The following is a 17,467-nucleotide window of genomic DNA, read 5'->3' as shown; positions in this document are numbered from 1 at the left end:
CAGGTTTTCTTTTTTGTTTTTTTTACCTGGAGGGCTGGTGATTCAACATTCACCAGCCTACCACTAGGGGGCGTGAACGTTTTCTGAGTTGTTCAGGGCAAGCAGCAGTTTCCTCCTTTTACAATGTAGCAACCAATAGTTGAAAAAGGAAAAAGTCTTTGGCCTGAGCCACAAGGCCCCAAAGAGGCATCGCTGGAGCCCTGGTCTGTGTGGTGTAGACAAAGAAGGCAGTGGCTTTGGAATCTGGCAGATCTGAGTTTGGATCTGGGGTATCTAGTCTTGTACTGCGAACTGTTGAAGTGCCTGCCTCAGCCCCTCCATTTTCCCACCTGTAGAATAAATATGGCAACATCTAGCTTACAGGGATCTTGTGAGTCTTCAGTGAAGTAATATCCTCAAGAAAACTTGCAAAAGCACAAAGGAGATAAGCAGTGGGTATAATTTGTACTTCTGGCTTACAACTTCAGACCCCTGTGTGCTATCCCAGTCTTCCCATAACTGCGTGTGTGAGTGTATTTTTTTTTTTAATTTTGACTCTAACTGACCAAACGCCTTTCACTAAATGGCATGTGCCACTGGAATAAGTGCAGGTCTCAGTGTTGACATTTATGTGCCATCCGGGGAATCAGCTTCTTCCCAACAATCTTAAAAATGTACATACTGGGTGTCAACAGAGATCATTTTTCAACCGCCCGGCGTTTTCTCCCTGACCATTCTGCCCAGCTACTCATCCTGAGGAAGATGGATTCGGGAGCCCATGGGGGCCACTGTTGCATCCACCGCATTAACTACAGGCCTCCGGGGAAATTCTCTGGGCTTTCAGGCGCCGGGCTCCGTGCTTTCTCTGTGTGTTCTCACTGACCCGGGGCAGGCAGCTGCTTCTGGGCCTTTCTTTCAGCTCAGCCCACGTGCGCTTTTCTTTTCAGACTTTTATCAGTGACTTTATTTTTTGCCTCAGTAATACATTTAGTTGTTTTAGCATTTTTAAAAATATAAAAGGGCGTATAATGGCAAGTTTCCTGGGGATACCATCGCCCAGTTACCCCTCTCACTACCCATAAAAATCAACAACAAAAACAAAAGAAGACGTTGGAGAGGAGCAGGAAACAACCTCTTATTATCAGTTTCTTAGGAAACCAAAGGCTTTGGGGGCTCATCTTAAAGGCCCAGCATCAACACCGCCTTCACCGAAGTTTACACATGTGTTGGCGTGGTCGGCTTAAGACAACTGTTGACATCAGGAACACTGATGACCACGAGCTAAGGCTTCTCCAGAAGGAAGGCAGGAGGGGCTGCTTTTTGTCTGTAAAGATCAATGTCGTGCGTTGTCCATCCATCAGCTAAACTTCGGGAGGTTATCATATCTCGGGGGGGAAGCAAAACCGAAAACCAAATACTTACAGGGAATGTCTAACACATTAGGTCAAGTGCTGGGCTCTTGTTAAAATTATTGCAGAAAGCTGTACGTAACATAAATACACCATTTTTTAAATTTTATTTATTTATCTTTAGAGGGGAAGGGAAGGAGAGAAATATCAATGTATGGTTGCCTCTTGTGAGTCTCCTACTGGGAACTGGCCTGCAACCCAGGCATGTGCCCTGACTGGGAATCGAACCGCAATCGTGTGGTTCGCAGGCCCGCGCTCAATCCACTGAGCTACACCAGCCAGGGCTAAATACACCATTTTAACCATATTTCAAAGCATACGGTTGAGCGGCATAAGTGCACACACACTGCTGGGCCGCAGTCACCACTGTCCCTGTCCAGAGTGCTGGGCTCCTCTGCTCATCTCCCTTAGTGCTCACCACAGCCTTTGGGGTCTGTGTTAACATTCCCTGTTTGATGAGAGTGTTTCAGCAAGACCGTTTCAAGTCTCCCCCTGAGTAGCTGGCTGAGCCTGGGATTGAGCGCAGGCGTGTTCGTCTCCAGCACAGGTGCACAGGTGTGCCTGGCTCTCTGTCTTACTGCTGTTTTCTTCACCCTCCATCCTATGCCGTTGCCCAGGGGTGATCCTGCTGCTTCTGGATAAGCTGCGGAAGATGAAATGGGAGCAGATGTGGAGACTCACCGCTGAGAGGGAGCTGATGGGCATGCTGTCCACGTCCTTAGCCGACCAGGTGAGGGGCCTGGCTGTTCCTGAGGACCCCAGTGCTGCTGCTGCTCAGATGAACTGGAAAGTCAGTGGGTCTGCGTTCTTTTCCCACCTACAGTGTGATCGTATACACTTGGGTAGATCTATCTGCCTTCACTGCCAGCCTAAGACAACCGCTCGGCTCAGGAGTTTGTTTCCTTTGTTCATTCACTTGTTCATTCGGCAGACTTCCGCTGCACCCTGCCTATGCCAGGGACTGTGTTCAGAAATAGGATTTCAGACACAAATGAAGATTCACCGCCCTTGGCCTCAGAGAGCCTAGAGTTTATTGGAGCAGACTCCTGAGTGAACGACAGTTTAGTGTGTTAAGAGGAGGTCGCTGTCTTCATCTCAGCGTGGAGAGCGTGCTGCCTACCCCCTGTGGTTCCAGAATGCAGCAGCAGATTTCCTGGCCATGGCTTCATTGGCCTTTCTGGCTATAGAGCCCAGCTTTCAAAGCAAAGCCTCTTCCTTAGACCCCAGACTATGACCCTGTCTCCAAGGGAAATGCATTTAAATAGAAGGGACAGACTGCCTGGCCAGGGAAGCCAGCTTTTAACCCAGGCAACCTGGGAAAGTCCGTCAACCCCACCAAACTATCATAAAAACCCCATTTCTCTTTTTTGCTAGGAAAGATTTTCACTGGGAAATGCAGGGGTTGATCTTGGATCCACCAGGTCCTCCCAGTTGGACTTCGAGTTTCCAGTAGAATGAGTGGCCGTCTTGAAATGTAAAGACGACTTCTCTGGGCTTTCCACATCTTGTCCTTTCGTAATCTTCCAAAAAGCAAGCTCGCTCTGGTTTTGTTCCATGTTCAATTGTCCGAGTTGTTACATTCTTGCAAAGTTTTCTCTTACAGAGGAGACCAGAAAGTCTGTAAGGTTACTCGACTACTTTTTTTAGGGGGGTGCTTTATTATTATGTAGTATTTCCCAAGCAGCCAGAAACTAATTTCTTTTTTCAAACATGAGATACGGTATAATGAATGAGTTAAAAATCACCCAGGTAGCTGTTTGAAACCTGAGGGGAAATTGTTCTCCATCATCATATTTTAAGTCAGGTCACAGCGACTTGAATGTGTCCCCAAAAGCTAGCAATCGGATGTCCGGTCCAGTGAGGATAGTTGACTCAGCCGTCTCCTGCTGCGGGGGGCCATCACTCACCTCCCGGCACCCCCTGTCGGCAGCTAGTTAATTAGTATGGCCGGCCAGGAGCTTGGAGAGGAGCCAAGAGAGCTGGAGCCTCTTTAGAAAGAGCCGGGGTTGGACGGGGAGATGGGAGGGCGTACCCGGGAACCGTGGCCCCTGGAAGCCAAGGCGCATCCATCATCGAGTCCACCAAGAGCCCCAGGAAGAGCCGCTGTTTCAGCAGCTCTGTGATTTGTCTCAGCCCCTGAATGAGCAGAGCAACTTGTCTTCGCACCGTTTCCTCTCCAGGAGGCTCGGGATGGATCACAAGGGGCTACTCACTGAGGTGGGAAGAGGGGCGGAAAAGTGACTCCGTTTATTTCGTGCTGGCTCGGCTGGGACAGATGCTCCCTGTCTGCGCACAGGTCTGCATGCCCTGCTGTGCGTCGTGAGACCAGTGGGACCCGTGAGTTTCATGGCAGCACCGGGCATTGCCCCATCTCTAGCCTAATGTTATTGCTGTTTTAGCTTGGTTCCTAAGATCAGAGGTGAGGGAAGTGCCCCGCAGTGTGAGCCGGCCTGTGTTTGGAGCTCGAGGCTCAAACAGCAGAGCGCACTGAGGCGCCAGGAGTCCTCTCCAGAACCGCTCTCCGCTTCCCATCCGGGCCCCGCCCACGACTGACTGTGTCTCTGGCTTCTTTCCCCAGGATATTTTCAACGCTGTCATCAAACAGAACCCCTTCCTCGTGTATCAGCTCCCCTGCTTCTGGAACGTGCAGCTGTCGGACCACACCCGCTCGGAGCAGTGCTACCGAGACGTGTCTGATCTGAAGGTACAGTCGGGACTCGGCGGTGCTCGGTGCCCTATGGTGGCCGAGGCAAGCCAGCTCGGGCACACCCTTCAGGGGGGTGAATGGCTCCGAGCTCCGTGTGCAGTGTGGTGAGAGATGAGAGAAGGAACCGGAGAGCATGTGCTTCACTTCTGTATTGTTCTGGGTTTCCTTTCTCGTCTTGTTTGCGCTTTCTGAAACACATAAGGCCTCTTGGCATAAGGAGCAGCTTGTGTGCTTCTTGCCACCTGCTGCCGGTCGTTTTGGTTCATGTCAGCTCCCAAGATTCAGTCATATGATTGAAACCAAAACATTTATTGAGAGCGTCTTCTGTGCCAGGTGCTGTAGATATGGATAGGAATACATACACCCTGCTTTGAAGCCATTCATGGCTTAGAGGATAAGAGAAATATGTAAGGAAACAAATGTTAAAAATATGGCAGGTGTTAAGGTAGGCGTGGGTGCAAACATGAAAATTTCATCCTACCTGTGGGAGAACAATGACAATGACAAAAGCCTTCCTCATTGATCTGTAGGTACCAAACACAGTTGGAGGGCCTGGCAGTAGAAAGATGAAGAAGCCAGGGTGTATCAGTTATCTACTGTGATAGATAATGCTGTGTAACAAACTATGCTGATAGTGGCTGAGGTCACAAACTATTTATTCATGACTCTGCAGGTTGGCTGGATGGTCGTCTGGCTACACGGCTTAACTAAGTGTCAAATGGCTGGCGGCTGCCCTTCAGTGTCTGCCAGATCCCATCAGCGGATAGGGCAAAGAAGAGGTGGAAGAGGAAGCCCAAGCGCACAAAAGGGAAACTTGAGTCCTTGCTGCTGCTATTGGCCAAAGTAGCCATACAGCCGAGGCCAGAGTTAAAGGGGTGTGTCGGAATTCCTTACCTACAGTAGGAGGCATGAAGGACTGACTCAGCTATTAAATAACAGGTCGAGGATTTGAACCCGGGCCCGTCTGACACCAAGTGCATTTTTTGCTTCTCTGACTGTATGAAAGAGGAGATAGATACATGTATATGTCTGGAGTTTATTTTATTTAAAATTTATATCCATTGCCCATGTGGCACTATAGTAACAATAACTGCAAGTTTTAAAAAGACAAAGGGGATCCAAACCTTGCTTTTCTAATAAGTTCATCTTTTCTAGTTGGCTTCTAGTCCATGTCCACATGTACATATTATATCTTATTTACGGTCAAAATGCTCATGGAATTTTGTACTCTTCTATTACATAGCCATTCCTGTCGCCTTACTTGTTTCAAGTTTTTTCAAAAAGATTTTATTTATTTATTTTGAGAGAGGGGAAGGGAGGGAGAAAGAGAGGGAGAGAAACATCAATGTGTGGCTCCTTCTCATGCACCCCCTACTGGGGACCTGGCCCGCAAGCCAGGCATGTGCCCTGACTGGGAATTGAACCAGCGACCTTTGGTTTGCACACAGGCCAACACTCAATCCACTGAGCTACACCAGCCAGGGCCTGTTTCAAAATTTTTACAAATAAAAACCGTGTTGTGATGAACAGCTTAAAGTTCACACCTCCCCAGGAATGAAATAACAAATTTAACAGGAAAGAAGTTTTTTTTTAAATGCACTTGAAGTTTATTGCAAAACATTAGAAATCAAAACAGAATCATTTGCATCATTTGTTCTTTCAGTCAGTATTTATGCCACCCCTTTAATATGTCGTATACTTGTTCATCAGAAAGGAAATAGATGAAATACACAGAAATATATCCAAGAATATTATGAACCATAAGTTCAAAGGGGAGGAAAATAAAACTAACCATGTAAAAAACACCTAAAAATCATTCCACAAAGTAAATTAAATAAGCCAAGGCCAGGATGAATAGTAAAATGTAAATCCAGAGAATTAGCAAAAAGCAGCTAAATATGAAATTCGTTACTAGGGGCGCTTGCTGACCCTTGGTGGCTGAGAGCCTAGTTTAACAGTAACTGACTAATTTATTGTTCAAGTGAGGGAATGCTACCATGAGTTACTCTGGGACAGAAGGTCTAAATCACAGTCAGGCAAACCATACAAATAACCATTCCACTGAAAGACTGTACATGGGCCCCGCCCAGTGTGGCTCAGTTAGTTGGTGTTCTTCCTTAAAGCACAAGGTCACTGGTTGGATTCCCTGTCAGGGCACATGCCTAAGCTGCAGATTTGGCCCCTGGTCAGGGCACGTATGAGAGGCAATCAATCCACGTTTCTCTCTCACATCAGTGTCTCTCTCCCTCTCTTTCTCCCTCCCTTCCCTTCTCTCTAAAATAAAATAAATAAATAAAAGTAAAAAATAATCTTGATTTATTGGACAAATAGAGAACCTGGTACCTAATGGAGAATATTCATCCTTTTCAAGCTCCCATTGATTAAAAAATAACTGTATACTAGACTGTAAATTTCAGTACATTTCAAAGAATCATTATATACATATATGTGTAGTTCTCTGAATACAGTATAATTAAATTAGAAGGCAGTAACTAAGATTTCTTTAAAATCCATTTGATTAAAATTGAGAACAACACATCTAAATTACCCATAGTTCTAAACAAATCAAAATTGAAACTAAAGACTGCTTAGAACTGAGTGAAAATGTGTCACAATTACTGGTGAAACAAACACATAGGGAAATGTATAGCCTTACATGTTTATATTCCAAAGAAAGGCTGAAAATTAATAAGCCAAGTTTACAACTGATATATAAAAAACATTAGGATAAATTCAAAGAAAGGAAAAGAGGGCCTAAAGAGAATAATAGAAATTGATGAACAAATTGTTCAACAAAGTCAAAATTCGGGTCTGGAAAGGGACCAGGAAAATAAAGCTATGGCAGGACTCATTGAGAAATGGTAAGAGCGCTCAGCAGTAAATGAATAGGGAGGCATAAATGCAGATTTATATATTCCTTCCCTAAAACATTCTCTAAATGTGCTATCAGCACTCTTCTGAGTTCTCCGTATACAGCCACAGTGAAAGTAAACAGAAGCCTCTCACCGTATGGAGCTTCTGATCCAACAGACGAAGTGGAATTGTAGGAGATAAGAAAATGCCACGAACAATATTATGTCAATAAATTGAAAACTTATGGGAAATGAATAAATGCCTTGAAAGGTAAACTTCACACAAACTGATGTTAGGAAAACTATAAGGTCTGGATTTCCTTCTAGCCGGTAAACCTTCTTACAAAGAAAGCAGCACCCTTAGGTGGTAAATAGAAGTTCTATCAATTGTTTAATCAAAAGATACCAATTATAAGTAAACTCCAGAGAATAAGAAAAGAGGAACAGTTTGTAACCTGTTCTGTGAGGCTGGGGTATCCTTGATCGGAACATCAGAAGGGAAGAGCATAGGAAAGGGAATCTGCGAGCCCGTCTCAGGCACTGAATTATAGACGCAAATATCTGAAGCAGAGTATTAGCAAACCCACCCAGCCATGCGGAGAACAGATGATAGATACATCATGGCCAAGTTGGGTTTCTTGCAGGAAAGAGGAGAGTGACCCAACATTGAAAAACTCCTGAGTGACATTCATTCCCACTGCTGCTAGATTAAAGGAGAAATACCATATAGTGATCTAAACAGATGGGGGTAAATTACCTGGAAAAATTAAATATTCATCCATGACCAAAAAAAAACCTCACATAAATAGTATCTACTAAAAACAGCAAAATTTTGCTGAGCATTTGCTTAGGGATATGCTATTTAATTAACAGAAAAGAATAGAGACCCCAGGAACCCCACACATTTTTGAAATTTTGGTATGTGAAGAGGGGGCGTGGCTGACCATGGGAGAAGGGATGTCGTTTTCTGTGAATGGTACTGAAGCGCCTGGTTACCCAGGTGGCGAGGATGAAAGTGGAACCCTATCGTACACCACGCACCAGTTTAATTCTGGTGGGTTAGAGACTTCAAAGTGGGCGACCAAATTAAACTTTTAATTATAAAGCATTAGGAAACTTGCCTATGCTCACAGAGTAGGGAAGAATTTATTCAATAAGACACCCGCAGCACATGCCATAAATGAAAGGATTGATCAATTCAACCACATTGGAGTGAACAATATTACCCAAGTGGCATCAGAAAGAAAAATATAGTTTCAAAACATAACTGAAAAGAAAGACTAATTAATAAAATGCAGGGTGGCTCAAAATTGGGTTTACAGCTGTTCATCTGGAAAATAATACAAGAATCAATAAGTATTACAAGAATAAACTCGGTTTCATATACTCACAACTGCCAGCCTACCTTTGCCATACCCTGTAATACAAAGAGCTCTTTCTTACCAAGAAAAAATGTGTAAAGGATATGGACAGTCATTTCACTGCATGGGAAAGACGGTGGCCAACAAACAGTTTCCAAGAGGGACAACCTCTTCGTTAATCAGGGACATGAAAACTAAGACCACGAGCAATTTCACAGCCTGCAAAGTGAGAGAATGCAGCTATCAAACCTCATTTGATGGGCAGGAACCCCCCTATACTGTTGACCAGATGTCGGTGGAGGCAGCCCGGTTGGAAACACACTTCAGCTCTGTGTTGCAGATTCTAAGTCATACGCATTGTACAGTCTAGGGCTTGGATCCAGCTGGTCAGAACTTGAGAAGTGAATGACTTTCTGGCGAATGTGCTCCAGATGTGGACACATGACATGACAACAGATTGAAGCAATGTCCGTGTCCTCATAATGAATGACATTTTTCGACCGGGCAGGGGCATGGGAGACTTCTAACTTCTGGGTCTTATTTTCATATTAAAAAAAAAAAATCAACAGCCATAAAACTTCTACAAAAAACCAATGCAACTAAAAGCATGGGCAGGCTTCCCAAGGAAGGAAATTCTGACATGAGCTACAAAGTGGATGAACCTGGAAGACATGCTAAGTGAAATAAGCCAAACACAAAGAGACAGATATTGTGTGATTTCACTCGTACGAGGCACCTAAAAGAGTCAAATTCATAAAAACAGAAAGCAGGACAGTGACTATCAGGGGCGGAGGCAGGGGAAGATGTGGAGTCAATGGGGACGGAGTTGCAGGTTGGGAAGGTGAGCAAGCTCTGGAGGTGGGCGGTGTGGGTGGCTGCACCGTGGTGTGAATGTGCGTAGCGGCAACGATCTATGCGTACACTTAAACGTGGTTAAAGTGGGGTGTTTTGTATATTTTACCGCAAAAAAAATCCCGGTGGGGAAGGGAGCCTGGGCAGGTGTCGCACGAAACTGATTGTTCTTGGGAGGATTGGTGTGAGTTTCATTAAAGAAACCAGGCAGGTCCTCAGGAGCCAGGATACGGGACTGGGTGTCTGAGGAACCCCTAGACTGGCAGCCACAGAGAGGAAAAGGCACCCCCCATTAGAGGAAGCTCTTGGTATTTGAACTTTGAACTTCGGCACCTTATGTATTCAAACAGAGCTGGGTCTCCAAGTCCAGTGTGTCACATCCACCCACCACAGACGTGCCTTTGCGTTCCCGTGCCTGTATGTATCGAGTGGCTGCCACGTGCCAGGCACCGTCACTCCCCAGAGATGCTGCGGGAGACAAAACAGACAAAGCCGTTGGTCACGGCGAGCGTCCCTGTTGGTGTAGCGGACGGCTACCCCGCTTCGGCATTGCTCAGTGGTTGTCTAACTGTTGTCATGGTGAACTCCTCAGAACAATCCGTGCACTCTCTTTGCCAGCCTATGCCGTGTATAAGTAGAGGAATTTCTATCACACCGCAGCACAACGAAAATAGAGGCACGCCAAATTTAACTTGTGTTTTTTTTTTTTAGATAAACTTCAAAAATAATCTACAAGTCATTTTACCCACTCATATCTTATTTTTAAATCTTACACAGAACTATAAAATATAGCCAATATCTAAAAGAGGAGCTGCCATGGAGGTGGGGAGAGGGTTGAGGGATGAGGGAGAGAGGTTGGCAGGCCCAAGCCCCACCCCCGCAGGTCACATCAGGGTCATTGTCATGGAGCCAGAACCGGGTCTAGGACAACGGCTTGTCTGTAGGTTTCTTCAGGTCAACCAGGAACTGAAATTCAGGTCAAGGTGCATCTTTGTCATTTTCTTCCTTCCTTCCTTCTGTTTTTGTTTTTCCCCTTCATTTTATTTCGTCTGTTGTGTTAATTTACGTCGGCCCTCCGATTTGCTGGTTATTGTGCTTCTCCCCTGGCAGGTAGACAGATGCACCCTGAACCCTGCTCTTCGGCAGCGCACAGTCCAGTGCTCCAGGGGGCAATCAACCTGAGGTACCCCCTTGTGGGGCACACAGGGCACTTGTGCTGGGTCAGCTGAGTAAAAATGCCGGCGCAAGTAAGAATCATAGAAATGTGTTTCCTTTGGCTTCCCTACCTTTTCATCCAGGGCCAGGTCTGTCTTACTGGCTGGTGGTGGTGCTGTGTTACTGCATAAACAACTCTTGTCGCGCCTTGCATGTGGTTCTCAGAGTCCTGTCCCTGTCCCAAGTGGAGCAAAGACCTTCAGGACACTAACAAAGCGATGGAAGGACGGTCCTGGAGTTTCATGATTGTTCCTCGCTGTTTTGTGGTCTCCCCCACAGCTAAGCCAGCAGCCAAATGCTTTAGAAACTTCATCCATTTGTTCCAAAGTGCTTAGCTTGCTTTTCATGGAAATAGCAGCTCTCTTTTTGCACTCATCTGATTAAAAGAATACTTCATTACATTTCCAATTACATTAGAAATACAAGTGGTGCCCTAACTGGTATGACTCAGGGGGTTGGGTGCCATCCTACAAGTTGTTGGATTCCCAGTCAGAGCACGTGCCTGGGTTGTGGGCCGGGTCCCTGTTGGGGGCGTGCAAGAGGCAACTAATTGATGTTTCTGTCACACGATGTTTCTCTCCCTCTCTTTCTTCCTCCCTTTCCCTGTCTCTAAAAATAAATAAATAAAGTCTTTCTAAAAAAAGAAATACGAGTGGCATAAAAACATAGCTGGTAATAAACACAGCTCACTCCTGGTGAGCACAGAGTTCAATGGGGAGGAGCAGACACGCTCCCAACTTCCCAGTAGAGAGTAGCTTCAGGCCTTGGGCTTCTAGCCCTGGGTTCAGCAGGGAACTCTGCTAAGTAGAGGTTGGTTAGGAGAACTTCCAAGGGGAAAAATGGTGTCATTGAGGTTTCATCGCTCATGCTCCTTTTGGAGCCAAGCAACCTTGTAAATTCTCTTGGTGGGTATACCTCTTACCAGCTGAAGGGCCTGAATAAATCACTTCACCTCTTGCAGGCTCAGTTACATTCTCCATAAATTGGAGGCCATATATCTGGGCCCCATCCTCAGCCAGGCCCCTTGAGTGCTCCGTAGAAAGGCACGTCAGTCTTCTGTGTTTCAAAGACCTTCATTTCATCTCTTCAGTCCTAAAGCTTAATGACTCAGCCCTCTCTGGGTGAGTCTTAAAAAGGGAAGGACCTAAAGGAACATTGTCTAATCTCTTCAGCAGAAGCACAAACTCTTAGAACCTCGACAGAGGGGCTGTTTGCTCATTTAGAGAAGGAAATACGAGAAAGATTCAGTGAAGCTGTGTTCTAGTCCTTGGGTCCTTGATAGACTGTTAGAGAAGGAGGTTCTGGCCAGAAGCAGCTCGTGGCCAGGAAGTGGACCAGGTGGTCCAAGAGTTCCCAGAGCCCCAGAGCCGAATGAGCCATGGTTCCTGCCCTCAGGAAGGTCCCAGTCCAAGTGAGAAGTCATCAGTGAGTCAATAGAAAATTCCACTACAGCCTGTAGTGGAATAGCGATATGAGGAAGTAAAGGGGGCTCAGAAAGCAGGAGCAGGACCCCTGTCCAGGTGGGAGCATGTCGCAGTCCGTCTTGGAGGGATTTCCACTGGAGGTCTGAGCTGAATTGAGATGTCCAAACTCCACCCCGTCCTCATCTTCTGCCTTCACAGCCCTCTTCAGCCCCGACACACAGCTCCTCCCCACCTCCCCAGGCCTGTGGAAACCCCACCTATTCCCTGAGAGAATGGGAAGGAGTGGACACCCTCCTGCAAGTTGGGATCAGGGAACTGGGTGCTGGTGGGCAAGCAACAGGGGCCACCCTGAAGCAGATGTTGCTTCAGAAACATCTGCCCTGAGTACATGATGGCTTTCTGGTGTCAGCGGGAAATGCATCTCAGAGCAGGCATGCTGTGACTCAGCACTGCAAGGGCGAGGTGGGGTCTTCCAGGTAGATGGGATACGAATCGTGTTCCACCCAAGGCCTCGCTCAACCTTTGCGAAAGCCTCACAAGGTAAATATTATTTGGTCTCTTTTGTGTGCCAGGAAATTAAGGATTATACACATTAGGTCACTTACTTGCCCAGAGTCACCCAGCTAAATATGACAGAGCTGAGGTTCACACTCATATCTGTCTGACTCAGTCCACAGGTCTCTGCCCCAACACAGGCCTGAATTCCCACCTGATGTATCTTCTCTGGAAAACAATTCACAGGAGATAAGGATTCTACGGGATCATTCTAGGGGAGCCCTCTTTGGATTAAATGGCTTTTTGGAGAGCTAACCTCAAAACAGGGACCCTGCCTATGCCATTATCTCCCTGAAAGAACATTTGAATTTTAAGCAACAGACTCAGAGGCTGAATTTTTGACTGCCATCCATTCATAAATTGGGAACTGAGTACACTTAAAAGAAAAATCCTTTGGGGGAAGAGGAAAACCGAGAGAAGACATGCCATCCATATGGGGAAATGATGCCGGTTCCTAGAGGCAATCTGTGGCATTTGCATAAAAGGAGTAGCGCATAACTCAAGTTTTAAAACATTCTGTAATACTTAGAGAGGTGTTAGATTTCACATCTTTTGGGGAAGATGGTGGGGAGAGGGGCCCATACATGTTGAGCGTGCTCTAGCTCCGCAGATTCCAGTGAAAAATAAGGCAGGGGAAACCGGAGAGAGAGTCATAAAAATGATGAGTGGGAAGGTTGATGTTGGAGGTTGAGGATCAATGAGGAAGAAAAAACAGTTTGCCTGGGGGGAGATCTAACATCTAGAATTACCACCTCCCAGCCAGCGCCTGTTCAATTTCATCACATGACCCAAGTTCAAGGGGTCTAAGTGTGCTATTGCCTCCATGCACCGCTGCAGCCAGTGAACTCTGAGAGTCCCAGGATTAACTATGAGGCAGCTTGCCCCCGGTCCAGTCGCCTGTCTCGGCACCGTCATGCTGTGACTCTTGCTGTGGAATCGCTCCTTCATCCCCAAACACTTCGGTGTACCCACCGTGCGCCAGGCTGCTGCTGTTGGGCCCTTTACCTTCTCTTGACCCAGCATCCTCATCAGAGAAAGCTGGGAAGTAATCCCCACTTTAAAGAAGACGTATAGACCAAAAGGGGTGCTCACCGAAAACGGTTAGCACCAGGCTGTGAGACACGTACTGAGTGTGAGTAATATTCTCACTCATAATACATCAGTATTATTCCCACTGTCTCTCAGTTTGTGGTCAGCCGGTGGGCAGACTCTGTAACAAGGGCTCTTCTTCCCGGTCTGTTCCAATGCTGTCATTTCACAGACAGGAAATAGGGACTCGAAGGGGGAAGTGGCTTGCCAGAGGTTAAGTGAGGGTTGGTGGCCCCTCACCATGTGCCCTCCTATTGTGCTGGAGGGCGACATGCTCAGCCGAGAGGACTTCAGGTAATTTAAGCTTTAGTCTTTTGTCTTTCCTCACTCCGCACGCATCCATTCTTGGCTCACTTGGTGATTTTCTGAACGTAACTCATCTGGGTGTTGTTGGTTTAACTTACCCATCACCGGCTGTGTTACCCATGGCTGACGACATTCAGTGCCATGGTCCCTGGAAACATCAACAAGACTCTAGAAGGAAAGTGGTGACTGGAAAACTCACCCTACAATAGCACGTGTTTGGTGTGTGTATCTAAATGGTTCTAAGGAAACTGTTAATGGGATTTGTTTAACGCAGAGGAGGGTTGGGGAGGGGGTGGGGAGCGGGAAGTTCTGTGTTCTGTTTATACCAATATGGTAGCAGGGAGTCCTGCAGCAAGCCCACCCCATTGATTCTGTTGATCCCAGCATTTTGCACGCGTGTTCCATGTCAACACCCAGCACAGACTCGTTCAACCAGAGAATCCCTTGAGGGACAGGCTCCTTAGAAGCTAGTGTGAGAAACACATCCCTGGGTGATCCGGGCTCTGTTCAGAAGGATTCCGAGAGAGGGAGGCACCAATGAAGCAGTATTTGGTGGCTGTGGGTCTCTGACCGCTGATGTTTCTAAGTGTGTAGAAGTGAGGGTTTTGATAGGTTTCACATGATTTTTACCCCAAAATCCCGTAACAATGGAAACACTTTCGTGCATGTATTTTCTACAAGCTCTGTCTATATCACAGATTCTTTCTAAAAGTAGTTAGTTTCCCTTTCACCACTTTTATGTGGAAGGATCAGATTGAAGGTGTTTTTTCATAGAAGCAGAAATGCGTAAATCGTCTTCACGTGTGCTGTCTGGTGGACGTCCGTGGCCATGAGTTAGCTCGAGAAACTCAGTGCTGCATGGAAGGTGTCCGTGGTTATCCCTCGTGTTCTTAGAAAACGTTGTAAAGCTTCTGTGATATTTCCCGTCTCGCCTTTATAGAATGAACCCAGTTGATGACACCCGACAGTACCTGTGCATGCTGGCTTCAAGTCTTTTGCTGCAGAATCGCCAATCGGTGGTCCAATAAAGGGATTCAATATGGGGCGCTCGCTCAGTGACCTCCCTTGGAATCCTATAGTTATTTCAGTTGAAGTGATGGAACCCTCAGTAATTACACATCATCCACTTTTTTATACCGGTCACCGCCATTACCGTGGGGACTTACTGTTCTGGGGTGTGACTTCTCCAGAACGTCTTCCCTTTAATGCTCTCTGAAAAACCGTTCCCTGTGCATTTCATTGTCTCGACAGAGCCTTGCAGATGGAATAAGCTGGCACATGTCAAAACCCGGTGCACCCCATTTAGCTCTGTGGCACCTCTCCCGTGGGCTTGGTCCTGCACTAATGTCCTCAGGCCTGTGGCGTTTGTCTTCCGTGACTCTGCCCGTAATACTTGCTGACAAAGGAATTGACTGTGTTGTGGTATCACATCCTCTTTTGTGCGCCCGCCAGCCATTGTGGCCAAGGCAGGAAAAATAAGCATTTCCCTTGTTGCTTTTTATTATCTTTCATTTTTATGTATGAAATCTCCAAAGAGACCGCTAACCTCTTTTTTGTGGGATTTAGTGAAATGTAACACTCGGAACTGTCATAAGACTTTAAGCGTCATCCGGAAAGTTGGAGGCTTGGCTTCTTATTCTGGGTGCTCTGGTTTTAAGTGTCTTGCTGGTCACACATCTCTGTACTCACATTAAAAGTGATTTCCAAAGGCACCATAGGCATTTGGGGTGAAGTTCTCCCTTAATGATTGTGGTTGGGAATCCATATTTGAAATAGTCTTGAGACCATGAACGTTTTTGCCAGCTTCTTGGCAGATCTAATCAGGCAGGCGTCTCTGTACGTGGTACGGCAGCTAAGGAAAGGCTCACGGAGGCGGGGTGTTAGCTCGGCTGTTTTCTTGCTAGTTGCGCAAGCTGGCCTTACTGGTATGCTCAATCTGTCATTGCTTTGTAGGACTCCTCTTTTGTAAACACAAACTTTTATTTAGAAGCATTTAGATGCTTTTACCACAGAAAAGTGGTCAAAGTAACAGTGAGAGTCCCTGTCCCCCGCATCCCATTTTTGTTTCCCCTAATGTTACTATCTTGCATAACAACGCTGAACCTGTGCTCACCAACCAAATGAGATGGAATTAGACACGTAGACACAGAGAACAGACTGACAGCTGTCACAGGGGAGGGGCTTGGGGGGTTTGGGGAGACAGGTAAGAGGTTAAGGAACAAAATAAACCTCAGACACACGATAGTGTGGTGATTAGCAGAGGAGAATTGCAGGAAAGAGGGGCAGAAGATGGCACAGGGGGACAAATGGTGACGGAAGGAGACTTGACTTGGGTGGTGAACACACAGCACAGTGTGCACGTGATGTGTTGTAGAGTCGTACACCCAGGGCCTGTATAATTGTATTAACCAATGTCACCCCAACAATTACAGTAAAAATGTTTTTAAATTGTGTATTTCTATTACACTGAGGCTCCAGTCACGTTTTCTCGGGTTGTCTATTAACGTCCTGTTCCCTGAGCCTCCCCTGGTCTCGGACAGTTTCTCAGCCTCTCCTTGTTTTTCATGACTGACCTGATAGTGCTGAGGCACACTAGTCAGGCAGGTAGTCGATAGAACGTCCCTGAAGTTCAGTTTGTACAAGGTGTTTTCTCATCATCAGACTGAGGTTGCTGGTGGCTGGGAAGACCGTCACGGCAGCGAAGTGCCCCCCTCATCACTGATAGCAGGAGGGACCTGGCTTCCACCCACGACACCACCTGGGGCACCACACCGTCCTTCCCTGATAAGGTGGTGTTTGCCAGCTCTCTCTCCTAGAAAGTTACCGTTTTCCCTTTGGTACTGCCTGTTCTGGAGGTGAGTCACTGCCTCCGAAGGGGTGGGTATAGAATCTACCTGCGTTGTTGGGTTCTACTACAAGGAGATGGGTCTCTCTCCTCTATATTTACTTATTCAGTCATTTATACATGGGTTCAAGTGTATTTAGTTTATACTCTAGGTTCTGATTTTTAAGCCATTGGTTCATTTTATGAGGGTTGAGTTTAATATTGTTATTAATGTTATTAAATACACTAAGAATAGATTTTAGTGTAATTGGCAGAGCAGTTACCCAGGCTCACTGTCACAGTATTTGGGGGTGCTCTGTCACACCCTGTGCGCTGACACAGCTGGGTACGGCCACTCAGATGCCATAGAAGACCTGTCCCTCCCTCCCCCACTTCGCTTGCAGGGCAGGGCAACTTCTGGCAGCGCCCCTGGTAAAGCCTGGTAAAGCCTGGTTATTCAACAACTGTGCATTGCGTGCGCACTTTCTATACACCAGGCCCTATTCCCAGCCCTGGGGGGACAGTAGTGGATGAGACAGCACAGGCTCTGCCCTTCCTGGGCTTCTACTCAGTGCAGAATACAGGAGTGAAACGAGCAGCATGAGCACATGGGTCACTGTTGGGGCAAACATGCTGTGAAGGGATGTCAGCAGGTCGTGTAAGCAGCGAGCACTCGTGACCCCACGTAGGAGAGAGCAGCCCTCTCTCTGTGACTCTGCAGGGGACTGTGCTGACCCTCCGAGGCACACGTGTCTGTGCTTGAACCCGACTCTGTGCTCAGGAATGGTCAGGAATGGCTTGATGGTCAGCCTGAGTCTCACGCCCCTGCTTCTGGAAGGTCGGCCTGACCGATGGTTAGGGTCATAGGAAGAAGGCCGCATCTGGTGCTGCAAA

General features: G+C 46.8%; 1 protein-coding gene across 1 annotated transcript in view; it reads left to right on the top strand.

Annotated features, from left to right (window-relative positions):
- Positions 1-17,467, top strand: part of LARGE1 (LARGE xylosyl- and glucuronyltransferase 1) — a 448,405-nt gene that overhangs the window by 377,545 nt on the left and 53,393 nt on the right. Inside the window, exons 8-9 of the mRNA XM_037068553.1 lie at positions 2,006-2,118; positions 3,967-4,092. Of these exons, the coding sequence (XP_036924448.1) occupies positions 2,006-2,118; positions 3,967-4,092 (239 nt within the window). The remainder of the gene's footprint in view (positions 1-2,005; positions 2,119-3,966; positions 4,093-17,467) is intronic.

The sequence above is a fragment of the Sturnira hondurensis genome, unplaced genomic scaffold (genome assembly GCF_014824575.4).
Source record: "Sturnira hondurensis isolate 20B ecotype Veracruz unplaced genomic scaffold, ASM1482457v3 Scaffold0017436, whole genome shotgun sequence".
In the NCBI taxonomy this organism is placed as follows: Eukaryota; Metazoa; Chordata; class Mammalia; order Chiroptera; family Phyllostomidae; genus Sturnira; species Sturnira hondurensis.
This window is presented reverse-complemented; position numbering and strand designations above follow the sequence as displayed.